Source organism: Sycon ciliatum, chromosome 2 (assembly GCF_964019385.1).
Source record: "Sycon ciliatum chromosome 2, ocSycCili1.1, whole genome shotgun sequence".
Taxonomy (NCBI): domain Eukaryota; kingdom Metazoa; phylum Porifera; class Calcarea; order Leucosolenida; family Sycettidae; genus Sycon; species Sycon ciliatum.
The window spans coordinates 49,780,446-49,793,890 of record NC_088644.1 but is presented as its reverse complement, the minus strand read 5'-3'; the positions used below and the strand labels follow the sequence as shown (position 1 = coordinate 49,793,890).

Below are 13,445 nucleotides of genomic sequence, written 5' to 3'. Positions count from 1 at the left end.
ACGACGATACTTAGCAAGGCGCTAGAAGGATCTACACAGAGAGAACCTGATTCTGATATCTGTTGGGAGACGGCGACTCGCTCACTCACGCAAATAATGAATCTCTGGTGGGAAGCAAGGTGTTTGAAGGATGACGCTAGAAAACAACCGGCGACAGACACTGATCCTGCAGAACTGATTGGAGACTGTAGCAAACCTAGGGTTTTATACATGTACCTACGCTACGTGACGTCACATTACGGCTGGTGATTGGCTGCTGATTCGTCAGCGTGTGGTATAGGGGACTCAGCGATGACACTAGACTTAACTTGGTCTTCAATGTGAAGGACTTAACTTGGGGTTCAATGTGAAGGACTTAACTTGGGGTTCAATGTGAAGGACCCCACGATAGGCGGTCTGCCTTTGGGTCATCCTAGTTGTTACGTGTAGAAGAGGTCACCGGCGTATCACTTTAAAAACGAAGGAACATGTAAGTATTAGGTCTGCACTCAGATGTACAGACAACGATAATTTATAAAAAGTAAAAAGGACCAAGGAACTACAAGTGCCTCATTTGGCTGGATGTGTGTGTATGCGTGGGTACTTGCGACCTCAAACCTACCTCAAACGTTATTTTTATTATTCATAACAGGGTACCTCACTTCAGACTCTCCAACTACGATTTTTTCGCTGCATGAGTTCTCTCTTTGTTTCTCTCCTTATTATTCAGTTCGCCGTGGTTAGCTACCACCCGAACAACTCCCATTGCACAACACCACTCGCCACAGAGATAGACAAGTCGAGGTAGCTGAATGTGTGCGAGGCATTCTCCTGGATGTGTTCCACTGTGAAGCGTATGTCTGGTTGTCTGCTGCTCAAGACACACAACAACACACTTCACCATTGCTGCTGGTAACCACACTTCTCGTGCTTTCCCTTCACGCCGCACTAACACATATTCACACTTACAGACACAGCTCTTCACTGGTCTCCTTCGCTCCTTCCCTTTCTACCAACACACTTCACCATTGCTGCTACCCTCCACACATACAAACATTTCAAGCACTACCGCACCACACAGCATATATACTCGGCTCAGTTTTTGTTGGCTTTTAGTTGAATGGTTTTTCACCGTGAAGATGGGCCATGCCAGAAAATTTGGTGCATTCCATTTATATCTAGTATTATTTATTTATTTTGGAAGTGAAGTGAACTTATGCAGCGAAGAGACCGTAGTTGGAGAGTCTGAAGTGAGGTACCCTGTAATGTGTGAGTGGCTGCAATGGAGTCTGCGAGTGCTTAGAATTTTTATTATTATTGTTGTTACTGTACGAAGTAGTGGTTGCGACTTCGGCGATGATTTGTAAGAAAGGTTTGCTCCCCACACCGGAGCTCGCGCTATTCCGCCAACTTTACTTGACACTTGACTGACTGACGACAGCCATCCAGAGCACACGAGAAGTCCATCGAACCTTCGACTCGGCAAACCACTACTTCGTACTGTTGTGCCCAGCGCGGGCTTGCGACTAGTTGGTTTGGAGGTGACAGCGTTGCGAATGACCGAGGGTCCTCGACGTCTGTCTCACCGTCCAGGAGCGACACTGACTCACGCTACTATCTGGTGTTCACGAGGTGTTTGTCGCGCTGGAAGCGGTGCGACTATATAAGTGGTGCTCTTCAGGCACAATCATCCTCAGCCTACTCAAGCTCAACTGATGAGGGGTGAATTCCCCGAAACACTGTGTATTGAGCAGGGAGTGGTGCTTTCTTGCAGGTTTGCCGAGTCGAAGGTTCGATGGACTTCTCGTGTGCTCTGGATGGCAGTCGTGAGTCAGTCAAGTGTCAAGTAAAGTCGGCGGAATAGAGCGAGCTCTGGTGTGGGGAGCAAACCTTTCTTATTGTTGTTACTATTATTTTTAACCCCTTGACTTGAGCGCGGATGACTTGTACTACAAAGAAGAACACCTCGCCGAAGAACACACAGGCTGGAAAACCGGCAAAATTTAAGAACAGTCCAGGCTAGAATTATCAGATTTAAGAACCCTTTTAAAATTTTCATACATGTACTTACACGAAGTTGCGAATTTACACGTAGATCTACATTGTACATGTATGGGAGGTGAGTACATGTCATGTACACGTGTAAACAGTAACTGCTACATGTACAGTCATTCCCATTTACGACACCCACTAGTTTAGAAGTACTACATTGCACTACATGTACATGTACATGACAAACGTCATGACGTCACTCGACTCGCCGCGCGCGTGTGAATATTAACAGTCTGGCTAGAATCAAAATTTTAAGAACTTTCCTAGGCTGCGCTCGAGCCCCTGCGTTCTTCGGCGCCTGATCTTACTGTAGTAATCATGGTAATGCACTACGTGGACTGGAGCGGACAATGACGACAGCATAGCACTGTCATCCAGATGACTGTGAGCAGCTCCTCGCGATTAGTGCTGACCAAACACTCTCTGCAGAGCGCATTGGTTTCACAAGCAAAGCCGTACAGCCTACACTACAGCCTACACTACAGCCTACACTACAGCCTACACTACAGCCTTGCACTGCTACCATGGTCACAGGACAAGGCCAGGCCGGCACCGGTGAGGCTCTGCATGAAAAGCCGCGAGGCCAAGCTGTCAGTGTATCGGTGCGCTCGCTGCGCTCGCCCTCGCTCGCTCGATGCTTTTGTCGATCCTGGCCTGCATAAGTTCTCAGTAAGTAAATAATTATTGGCACTTCAGCATTTTTTGGCCCGAAACAAAAATTAATGTTATGATGAGCAAAGCGCACCACGCATCATTCGTTGTAATAAATGCGTGGTGCTCTGTGCCTTTATATAGGGTAGCTCTATTCGAATCATGATCGAGCACTATGATAATATTATCTACAGTGCCCGTGGACTCAAATAATTAATTGATGTGGAAAGCCAACGTGATTTTGTGGCATGCGCGGCTAGCGGAAGCCCTACACGATGCTACTAGTCTACGAAATCCTACAGGTAACTGGTTACACGTCACGTGGGGGACAGTCTACGAAGCCCTATACTACAGTGCTGCTCAATGAAATCCAGTCTCGGCACTCAAGTTTGCGCCTTGCATCATTTCGCAGCCCAGTGTTCACTGGTCTAGGGCTGTGCAACGCCCGGCGCGTACTTGAGAAACTTGACTGGATTTCAATGAGCAAACACTGTAGTATACTACAGCAGTACCATGACTCCATGACTCATGAGTACATGCTTCAAATACGTGTATGCAAAAGTCCATAACCTCTTGTATTGCTTGTAGTTAACAGTGCTGGCAACTGATATACGACCCCCCTATCGGTACGCTAGCCGCGTTAGCGATTCGTACGAGACGCTAGGTGGTCGGATTTCATTTGCCAGTACTGTAGCTTGTATTGGTGCATGGCTTAGCTACATGTCGAAGTTTACGCATATGCTCTGGCATACCCGTGTGAGTAATGAAAATTTGTTTCGGTAAATCATTTGGAACACCTGTCATCTGTGCTTGGGCCAAGTCCCACGCCAACCGTGAATGCCGTTGCCTTCTTGTTTATTATTGTTATTATTATCATTCGTTCTCACTTTTTTGTTTATGTTGCTGATACACACTTGTCACGCTTAGTTCTTACTTGTATACCCTTGTGTTCTACACACTTTTGTGAGAAATCGCACCTCGATATTCCAGTGCTGTCATTGTATCGTGTCACCCTACCTTGATTGCTATATTATTTCCTTTGTTCTCATTTTGTTCTTTAGTACAACGGTGATTCCTGAAGAGTGTTGTACGAAAACTTGTTCGAATCATCTTTTTTTCCATTGCCCTTTTTCTTCTTACATGTATTTTATTTACCCTTAAGATTGTTTCTTGCATCGTCTCCATCGCTTACATTGTTAATAAAGTAGTCCACATGTCACTTCAGCTCGTCCTACTTATTGCCATAATAATAAAATTAACGAAGATAAGTTTTAGGTCGCAAGTACCCACGCCAGTACACACATCCAGTCAACTGAGGCACTTGTAATTCCTTGGTACTTTTATTTTTTAAATTATCCTTGTCTGTAAATCTGAGTGCAGACCTAATACTTACATGTTCCTCCTTTTTAGTAGTATACGCCTACGACCTCGTCTACACGTAACTAGGATGACCCCAAGGCAGACCACCTATCGTGGGGTCCTTCATATTGAAGCCCAAGTCTAGTGTCATAGCGAAGCGCCCTTATAGTTATAGTTATACCACACGCCGACGCGAGACTGTGCTGCCAACCACCAGCCGCAATGTGACGTCACGGATACTTATACCACACGCCGACGACTGTGCTGCCAACCACCAGCCGCAATGTGACGTCACGTAGCGTAGGTACATGTATATAAACCCTAGGTTTGCTACAGTCTCCAACTAGTTCTCCAGGATCAGTGTCTGTGACCGGTTGGTTTTCTAGTGTCTTCCCTCAAACACCTTGCTTCCCACCAGAGATTGATTATTTGCGTGCCTGAGTAAGTTGCCGTCTTCCAACAGATATCAGAATCAGGTTCTCTCTGTGTAGATCCCTCTAGCACCTTGCTAAGTATCGTCCTTGCAGAAGACTTGGGATTATTCGATTCTCGGTGTGAAGTCGGCCGCGAGTTGTGAAATTTACTGTAAGTATCTGTTTGTCTGTCTTCCTTCTGTCAAGCTGTTTGCCCTATATCTCTATCTGTACCACTTTGCCTCTTTCTCTCTCTGCCTTCCGCTTTGTCTTTCTCTCTGTTCCCCTTAGCCTTTCACTCTTTATTATACAGCCCATCTCTCACTATTATTCTCCCTCTGAGTTTCTCTCTCTCTTAGCCTCTCTCTCTCTCTCTCTTTCCCCCCCCCCCTCTCTCTCTCTCTCTCTGTCTTTTCCTCTCTCTGCTTCTCTCTCTCTATCTCTCTCTCTCTGTCACACTCTCTCTCTCCCTCTTTCTCTCTCTCCTCTTTTTCGATACTCTCTCTCCCCCTTCCTACCGAATCTCTCTCTCTATTTCCCTCTCCGTCTTTCTCTCCGACTCTTTCTCTTTCTTTCTCTCTCTATCTCTTTCTAACTCTCTCTCTCACTATCTCTTTCTTTCTTTTCCTCTCTCTCTCCCCCCCTTTGTATCTCCCTCTCTTTGTCTGGCTCTCGGTCTCCCTGTCACTCTCTGTGTCTCTGCTTATGTCGCTATGTCTCTGTCTCTCTGTCTCTGTCTCGTTGTGGTTTTATATTTGAATTCGCAAAACCAAACAGGCAATAAGCCCAATTACATGGAAGCGAGTAAAAGAATGCTAAGAGTGAGGCATTTGGGTGAATATTATTTCAAGTAGAAATACTGATCCCGGGAGATACTACAAATACATGTAGGTACTGTACAATGAAAATCTGAAAAGGCCATGGTACTGATTGATTGATTGATTTTTTTTAACTTCGCAAGTTCAAACGAGTTCCTTGCCCAGTTACATGAAAGCGAAGGATAGAATTTTCCAAAATCCTAATGAGCAACAGCATAGGCAAGATTATCATAGAAGTGGTGAATTCGCACAGTAACCGTGCACTTCAGCTATTCTCTCCTCCCTCTTCTGAATTTGACTCTCCGCTGGCCTTCTCTCCTCCCATCCCTTTACATTGTATTGGGCCTCCGCAGCTCCCCCCCCCCCCCCCACCACCACCACCCCACGCACACACTACATTGTCACATAGCACAACTCAACCATTCGCTACCCTGTTATTGAGCACTCCTGCTCGTTTGGTCTCGCGAATCCAAATAAAATCAATCAAATCAAGTGGAGTACTATGCGAGCGAGAATACTGAGAAGAAAGGAACATGTCAAAACCTGACGAAACACAAGTCTCTCTCTCTCTTTCACTCTCTTTCTCTCTCTTTGCCCCTCTGTATCAGAGCTCTCATTGTCCATCACGGACCGGAGACCACCTATCCCTTATCCCAATATCTAGTAGTGTCTGCTTGGGTCCTCTCGTAAGCATATCTGCTAGTGCAACAAGAAAGGACTGAGGAAGCAGCTAGCGTTCCAAGTGAAGAGTTTACCTTCGTGTTGACTCAAGCTAATGACTTAGGTCCATCAGAGATCATACCAGTCACTTGTCATCATGGTCATGACTAAGGAATTCAGTTGTGGCCAGGAAACTGCACACTCGCAGGGTGAAAGCTGCGAGGCCAAACAGAAAAGAGTGTGTCGAGCCATGATCAGGAAACGCTGAGTTCTACTGACAACATTGGTTAGCTAGGCACGGCGAATTCTTGTTGATGCCAGGACCCCAGTTCACCAGTACCTCAAGGACATATCTTGGTCGACATGCACCAGCGGGTTGAGAAAATGACCAAGGTGGCTTGGAGAAAGGACGTCTTCTCCGCATGTCTTTGCCGGCATCAAACAATAATATTTGCTTTGGCTCTAGCCTTTCGCTGTGCAGACTTGACCAGGGAGTCGTACAATACCAGTAATTTAGGACTCGACTGTACATCGTGTACATCGATCAGCATGAACTAGGGTGCGTAGCCGCTATGACTGCACAAACTCCGGTTTCGGGCGCATCGCCATATTTTCAAAATGGAGGGCGACGCTTATTGAATTTTGTATGGTCGTGGTGAGCCATGAAATTGGAAATATAAGGAACAAATAACACGACTGGATACAGGTACCTCTGCACATCATACGTGAAAAATGGAAAGGAATATCTTGGCCCATACCGGAGTCATGAGGCTACAAAACTTACATCGACAGTTCCATCTTGCGCCACATGTTTTATAATGTTGGCGTTGAATCTGTTGTGTTTCTTCTCAACAAATAATGTTTGATTAACAGATGGCTCAAGTCGGTAATGATTGCTACTTCTTCTACTACTCGAGCTGCAAGAAGGGACGCGCTTGTCCATTCCGACACAGTGCTCCTGCACTTGGCAAGGAAGACGTCTGTCAAGATTGGGCCAGAGGAAGCTGTATTGTTCCGAATTGTCCACGTCGCCACATGGGAATACATGTAAGTAAAGCCAGCCTGTGTGGTTACTTTGCCTGCACACTCTGTCGCCTTTTTGTCTGGTAGGGTCCAGAAACTGACCGTGGTTGGTCCCCTGGGCCATGGGGAGGGAGAAAGATCCAAGTGCGATCAGTATGTGTGGCACGTGGTGTGAGCTGCCTTTGGAGTGAAAAAATTGCCAGCGCCTTCTAGGTTCAGCCCGGTCCCATAGCTCAGTGGGTAGAGCATGGCTCATGACAAACAAGGTCCCGGGGTTGGAGTCCTGGTGGGTCTCGCGATTCGTTTCTCTTTTCAGGCAGTTAACTTCCCAAACTGATCCTTTGAATTATTATTATTATTATTTGAAACTCGGATGTTGAGCCATAAATAAAATGTAGAAAGAAAAAGGACATTATGGATACGAGTTAAGAGTAACTCTTCATCACTGTAACTGGATACTATAATACAGTCAGAAAGTGCAATATCTAGCCATAAAACTGACAAGAGTACTGAGCCATTCGACGTCCTGACAACTAGCTTCAACACATCTCAGTAGCGCTAACCGAAAGCCTTCCCACTTGGAAGGTTCAAGGTTATGAAAAGACCAAAGAGGGGAAGGCAAGCGCAACGAAAACGAGCAAAAGCCATAGTCCCAACGGAACAAAGAATGTCGATAGTTACTGGACGATGACGAGACCAATACGATATTTGACAAAGCGGTCTAACTACAATTCGAAGCAGCAAAGCAGCACACCACCCAACTTGGGTGGGTCATAAATATCGAAGATAAGTAAAGAAACGGGAAGCTTTGCGAAAACGAATTGTACAAGCCGAAAGCCAAACTCCTACAGTACTCCTCCTGCATGAAATTGTGATGGACTAGTTGACTACAAAACAAGTTGTTTCACACGACGTTCGAATATTCAAACAATCAGCTAATTTTTCAGCCGAATCTGATGTATTTTCGAGCCGAGGGAAAACTGACCAGGCGGTAAAAACGCGCTGATTTGAGGAAAACCTAGTGCACGGTGATGCATGCTGAGTTTTTTTGTTTTCGATGTGGTCTTGGTGACTGTGTTGCAGAAAGACCGTGGCAGCATGCCATGCTACTGGGAGTCTCAGCGAGGGGGATGTACCAAGCCGTTCTGCCCCTTCAAGCATTTGAAGCCCCGTCCTGATGCGCCTCTGCAAACTGGCCAAGTTCAACCCCCTACGACCGCATCCCAAGGAAATCCAGTCAAAGGTAAGAATTATTTTGCTCTTTGCTGTAAGACTGTACCTAGCCCTTTTGCCAATGATAGCGTGTGTATGAGGTGCTTTTTTTGAGTCTATAGAAATCTGCACCGCAAAATGGCTGCAACACTGCTTTTAGTTGTATGAAGCAAGAAGGCCCATTTCACCTGAAAAATTAGGATAATCAAACAAACATGTTACACGTCCTTGGTACGGAAAGGGCTGCGGGAGTTGCGTATTACCGGTTACTTGCGTACTCTTGCTCGTGGTGAGCGCAATGTTGCTGGATGTGGCGTATCCACACTGCTTGCCAAGCATATTTGATGCTAACCCTTACTGTCCTATCTACTCTTCAGGTGGACCAGCGCAGGTGCTTCCACCTGATTTCAAGTTGCGGATAACCATACCTGATGATAGCAGTGCACAGCGCAGCGCTACCATCCGGACTATTGGCAAATCTCAAAAAAGACTGCGACACGCCCGAACACAAGGGGTTGCCACCGACTCAACTGCCGCTGACTCCAGAATGGATATGAGAAGAGCAACTCGAGCAATGAGCCGATACCATTGGGTTCATGCTCGCGATCAGCTAAATCAACAGCGTAGATCTGAAACTGCAAGGCGTGGTCCAGGTCCTTTGTTACCCACGAAAAGGACAGCATCTGTTCAGCAAGAAGTCCAAGCAAAGCCGTTAGCCAAACGACGCAGGCCTGAGGTACTGTATCCATGTACATCCATTGGTATATCAATGAATGAGTTGTGTGTGCGTTCGTGTGTGTGCGGGTGTGTGTGTGTATGTGTGTGTGTGTGTGTGTGATTGTGTGTGTATGTGTATGTGTGTGTGTATGTGTGTGTGACAGGGTGTAACTGTGTGTGATGCGTGTCTGTCTGTGTCTGTCTGGCTGCCTGTAACTGTCAGCGCATGCATGCATCAATATGCTTGCTTCTTTAAAGGTATAGTGGCATTGCTTTCATTTACGAAAAGGAATATTTTTTTCATTTTTGCAGACGTGAATCTGGAGCACAACTTTCTAATCCTTTCTTTCTGAAGGACACATGCAAGGATATGTATGTCCTGGTGCTGTCCTGGTGCTGACAGTTGACAGATTCATATGCCATTCTTTTTGTTGACGACTTTGGCGGTGTCCTTTGAGGATCCCCACCGTTTCACCCGTTATCCTTTAGTTGCAGAACTTCAACCTCACGGGCGGTTACTTTGCAATATTTTATTTTGCGTTCTTGAGTTCCTGGGTAAACGTGTGTGCATCTCTTCATCTCGGTGTGTGGCTGATTGGGGGGCTTATACGACCTCAAAATGATGTCAAGTTGTTTTCCTTCTCGCCGGTGGTTTGTAGCTCTGTAATTATTGCAGTACCACCAATGCTACTGACAACTGCAGTGCACAACATTAGAAGACCAAAATTTGCACCGAATTTGAAAGTGAAGCTTCAATGTGCACCACTATTTGTGCATGGTTTGCTTTCTTCATTTTTTTTTGTTGTCGAGCTGTTCCGCAAAGGTGCCATCCGCTCTTTGCGCCAGTGCTGTGTATAAATAACTTCCAACTTTATTAATAATCTACGTGGAGATAAAAGTATAATAATAGCTATGAAAATTATGAATGCCGCAGACATCACCAGGCAACATGACAATTTGTTGAAGGTGGAGCGGAGCGTGAAAATCGATTTTGGAAACACACAAAACCAAATCTTGAACAAAATTGTCATGTTGCCTGGTGATGTCTGCGGCATTCATACTTTTCATAGCTATTACAACTTTATTCACTGCTTTAAAGTGCTTCGTAATAATTATGTCCTGCAGCTGGTTTACATGTTGCACTGTCTCAAATCATCAGCCGATGCAAGGCCTCTCAGATGTTTTAAGTTTCTCTTTTTCTCTCTATCTCTTTCTCTCTCTCTCTTTCTGTCTCCATTCTTCTGACTGCTCCATAGCCTGTTGCTGTTCCAGTGTCCCCACAACCGTCCACCGCTGCTGGTCTTCGCATCAAGTCTTTAGATGAAATCCTTCCTGAGAAACGCAAGCATCACGCGACCATTAGTGACAGCACTGTATCTGCAGAAGACACCTGTCAAAGAAGACCGGCCGATTCAACCAACAAGGAATCACCATCAGTAGTTTCCAGTTCAGCAAGCAAGAATGTATGTAGTCCAGTACTGAGTACTGTACCTACCAAGCGTTCCACTCCAGGGACACCACCTGCTAAGATAACAAGACTCAGCAGTCATTCTTCCGGTAAGTTGCATTGCTGATGCTGGTATTAGAAATGTTTTTGAAGACATTACTTTCGATCTGTTGTCCTTTCCTGTGCCTTTTCTTAAGCGAAACCTTTCTCTTGTTGTTTATCTGTGTGGCCTGGCTTGGCATTTACTGTATGGTCTTTGGGATATCTGCTAAACCTCTCGTTACATGTGGATAGTTAGTTCTGCTTCCTTCTTGTGTGGAAAGACCATTTGCTTCAACACGGCTGTAGTGTGCTATAATACAGTTTAAGGGCTTTGCAAATAGTTAACGCTATTCCTGACGTAGGGGTTGGTAGTAGGTGATCTTGCGTGTATGATATGTATGTTCCAGCATTCTATGGCTAATGGGATGCTATAATCTGGCTTGATCCGTTGTAAATATATTAATTAATAATAAATGCTTGCTTCTTCATCTGTACTATTCAGCTAAGAAGGAAAGCCCAGCCACTACGAAGGTGTCCCAAAGTGAAGGAAGTGAAGTTACTTCCACTGCTGATACTTCTACTATGAAGTCCGATGCCAAGTCTGAATTTGATTGGTAAGTGCTTGTTATGGGCTAGTTCTCATCACACTGTGCCTTACATGCCATGCGTTAACCCTTTGGCTCCCCCATAACTCCACTATTTAGCAATAGCCATAATTTTCGCTCAAATTGTGTCAACTTTTGGTCATAACTTACGTTCTAGTAGCCTGATTTCCATATTCTTGGGCTCTCCGGAAAGCTCCTCTCAGCGCGAACGCAATGGGCCATCACCGAGTGTAATCAGAGTACCAGTCCCCGCTCTACAGCCCAGCGAAGGTACCACATCGCTGGGAATGCCCTCAGTCCCTTTCTTCTTCAGCCATTTCAATTTCCTTGCTCGCCTAGCACTGATTTTTTTTGTACTGCCGTAGCAGGTAGCCTGCACCATGATTTACGCAAGAAAATTCATCACAGGTACTTGAGAACAAGGGGAATTCCCCGGTTCATGCTGGAAAATGTGCTCGGAACGAGAAAAGTGCCGTCCTCCAACTTTCGAGCGCGATATCTCAACAACCGTTGGAGCTATCGTGAAAACGATTGCACCAACGGAAAGCTGAGGACTTCAGCTACACCATACATACTTCGATGTTCACGATAGATAGTGCAATATTTGAATGCGTTATGGCTGTTTGAAGGCATCGACGGGATACCGTCGAAATTTGTATGGTGGAGAGCCAAAGGGTTAATGTGTCCGAGTTTTCACACTGCACATTTTTTGATTCATGGCGCGAATCGAATTTGCATGGATGCAGCGGATTGAATTTTCCGTATTTTATAGGCAACTGTATGGTAGGTCTGAACTACTCATCTCCGACCGCTTTAGAAGCTGCATCTGCACTTTGATCCTCCAGGGTGATTGAGTTCCTATGGGTGTGAAAATTTCAGTCTACCCGAGTCCCATGCTAGACGTAATTTTTCTTTTAATATTCCGTCATTTTTGGGATTTAATTATAAACATGAGTGGTGCAGTTATTACTACTGCAGTCACAACATGGTAGTTTGAGTATATCACATCCAAGACATTCCCATAGCAGTATCTGAATGTCCCTTCGTATTGTCTTACCGGCTGTAGATAACTTCTTATTCTTTTGACTGTTCTAGGCTCTATGACATCGACCTGCTTGATGACGATGCATTTGAGAAAGCGATGAGAGAATTTGTTGGTGACGTAACCTACGTCGACTTGAATAAGCCAGACCTTGACGAAACAGTCAACAGCGACGATCTACTCCTGGAAGCGGAGCTGATGATTTAGACTAAGAGAACTGTTGTGTATTTCCCCATTACGCAATGTGCTCACCATTTTCCATGCCAACATCATGCCTAATCGCCATTGGGGATATACACCCGGTTTTTTCCCTCTCTACTGCGTCCGTCGGCGCGAGGGTTTTTTCCCGGCTGGCTCGGTCCAGGAAAATTAACCTGACGGCCCCAAGTGGTTTTGCGTCATGCCCTATTTCAGCTATCTGCTGGCTCACTTATTTGGGCATCTTCGCCTAATGCTTGATTATTATTACTAATAATGCTTGAGCGCTGCTTGATATATCAGCATTATAATGCTAATTTGAATGCTCGCTTTTCACTTTCTCGTTGGCTGTGTTGTGCAGGATCATGTGCCAACCTTTACTACATGTACATTGCATTGTCATTTCATTCAGTACAATGCAAACATATATTATGATGGTCATATTTTCGACAACGCTGCTCAAACTTGATATGAATCAACTCACCTACTCCGAAGCCACATTCGTCCAGTCTGCAATAGGTTCTGGCACAGCCCAGAAGTTGATGTTGCTTTGAAGGATGCTAAGGAAAGGTGCTTTCCCGGCTCCTAGACAGCAGAATACTTGTACCAAATTCGAATGAGTATAACTCAGACAAAGAACTGAGGGTAGAGAGTAATCAGTAATGCTAGATCAATATGAGAGAGTCATGCTTACCAATATTACCCTCGATAGCTACTTTCTTAACGAGATTCGTGGGCTGCATGCGTAGGTCTAATGAGAACGGAATGCAGTAAAACCTGTCAAGGCGACCACCTGTTCTAGAAGACCACTGCAACCAGGACCAATGGGTGCTATTTCTAGTCAATTGACCCTGGACAAGGCGACCACCTGGTGACAGACACCACATTTTTGCAGTTCCCTTATGCGGTCGTGTTCGACAGGTTTCACTGCTACGCATCGGCGGCTAATGCTACCATTATCAGTAGAATTATATGCTGGTTTTAGTAAACTAGCACTGCCGAGCATAAAAGTGGCATAATTGCAGCAAACTGGCATTATGGGTGCTTTTGATGCCGACTACTGAACTAACAGACTAGCCAAAACTGGTGGTGTAGTCCGCAGCCCTCTGAGGCGTGGTGTCTCCAGCAACATTATGAATCATGGTCTCCATCTGTTCCCATCTATTAGCAATGATGCGTCGGACGCCTTGCGACACACCATTGTCCTCGCCCGTGAACCTGGCGCCT

At 45.5% G+C, this 13,445-nt stretch overlaps 1 protein-coding gene across 1 annotated transcript; it reads left to right on the top strand.

Moving 5' to 3' along the window:
- The first annotated feature begins 4,398 nt into the window (after positions 1-4,398).
- LOC135810345 (uncharacterized) lies at positions 4,399-12,700 on the top strand. The gene is made up of 7 exons (XM_065323835.1): positions 4,399-4,626; positions 6,806-6,979; positions 8,039-8,198; positions 8,545-8,903; positions 10,141-10,441; positions 10,876-10,987; positions 12,074-12,700. The coding sequence occupies exons 2-7, from the start codon at positions 6,806-6,808 to the stop codon at positions 12,225-12,227; spliced, it is 1,260 nt and encodes a 419-aa protein (XP_065179907.1). The 5' UTR covers positions 4,399-4,626; the 3' UTR covers positions 12,228-12,700.
- The last annotated feature ends 745 nt before the right edge of the window (positions 12,701-13,445 follow it).

Bases quoted from the DNA above. Each gene is read 5' to 3' on its own strand.
- LOC135810345 (XM_065323835.1), top strand. From the start codon at position 6,806: ATGGCTCAAGTCGGTAATGATTGCTACTTCTTCTACTACTCGAGCTGC. The intron at 6,980-8,038 runs GTAAGTAAAGCC...ACTGTGTTGCAG, and splicing joins GTCGCCACATGGGAATACAT to AAAGACCGTGGCAGCATGCC. The intron at 8,904-10,140 runs GTACTGTATCCA...ACTGCTCCATAG, and splicing joins CCAAACGACGCAGGCCTGAG to CCTGTTGCTGTTCCAGTGTC.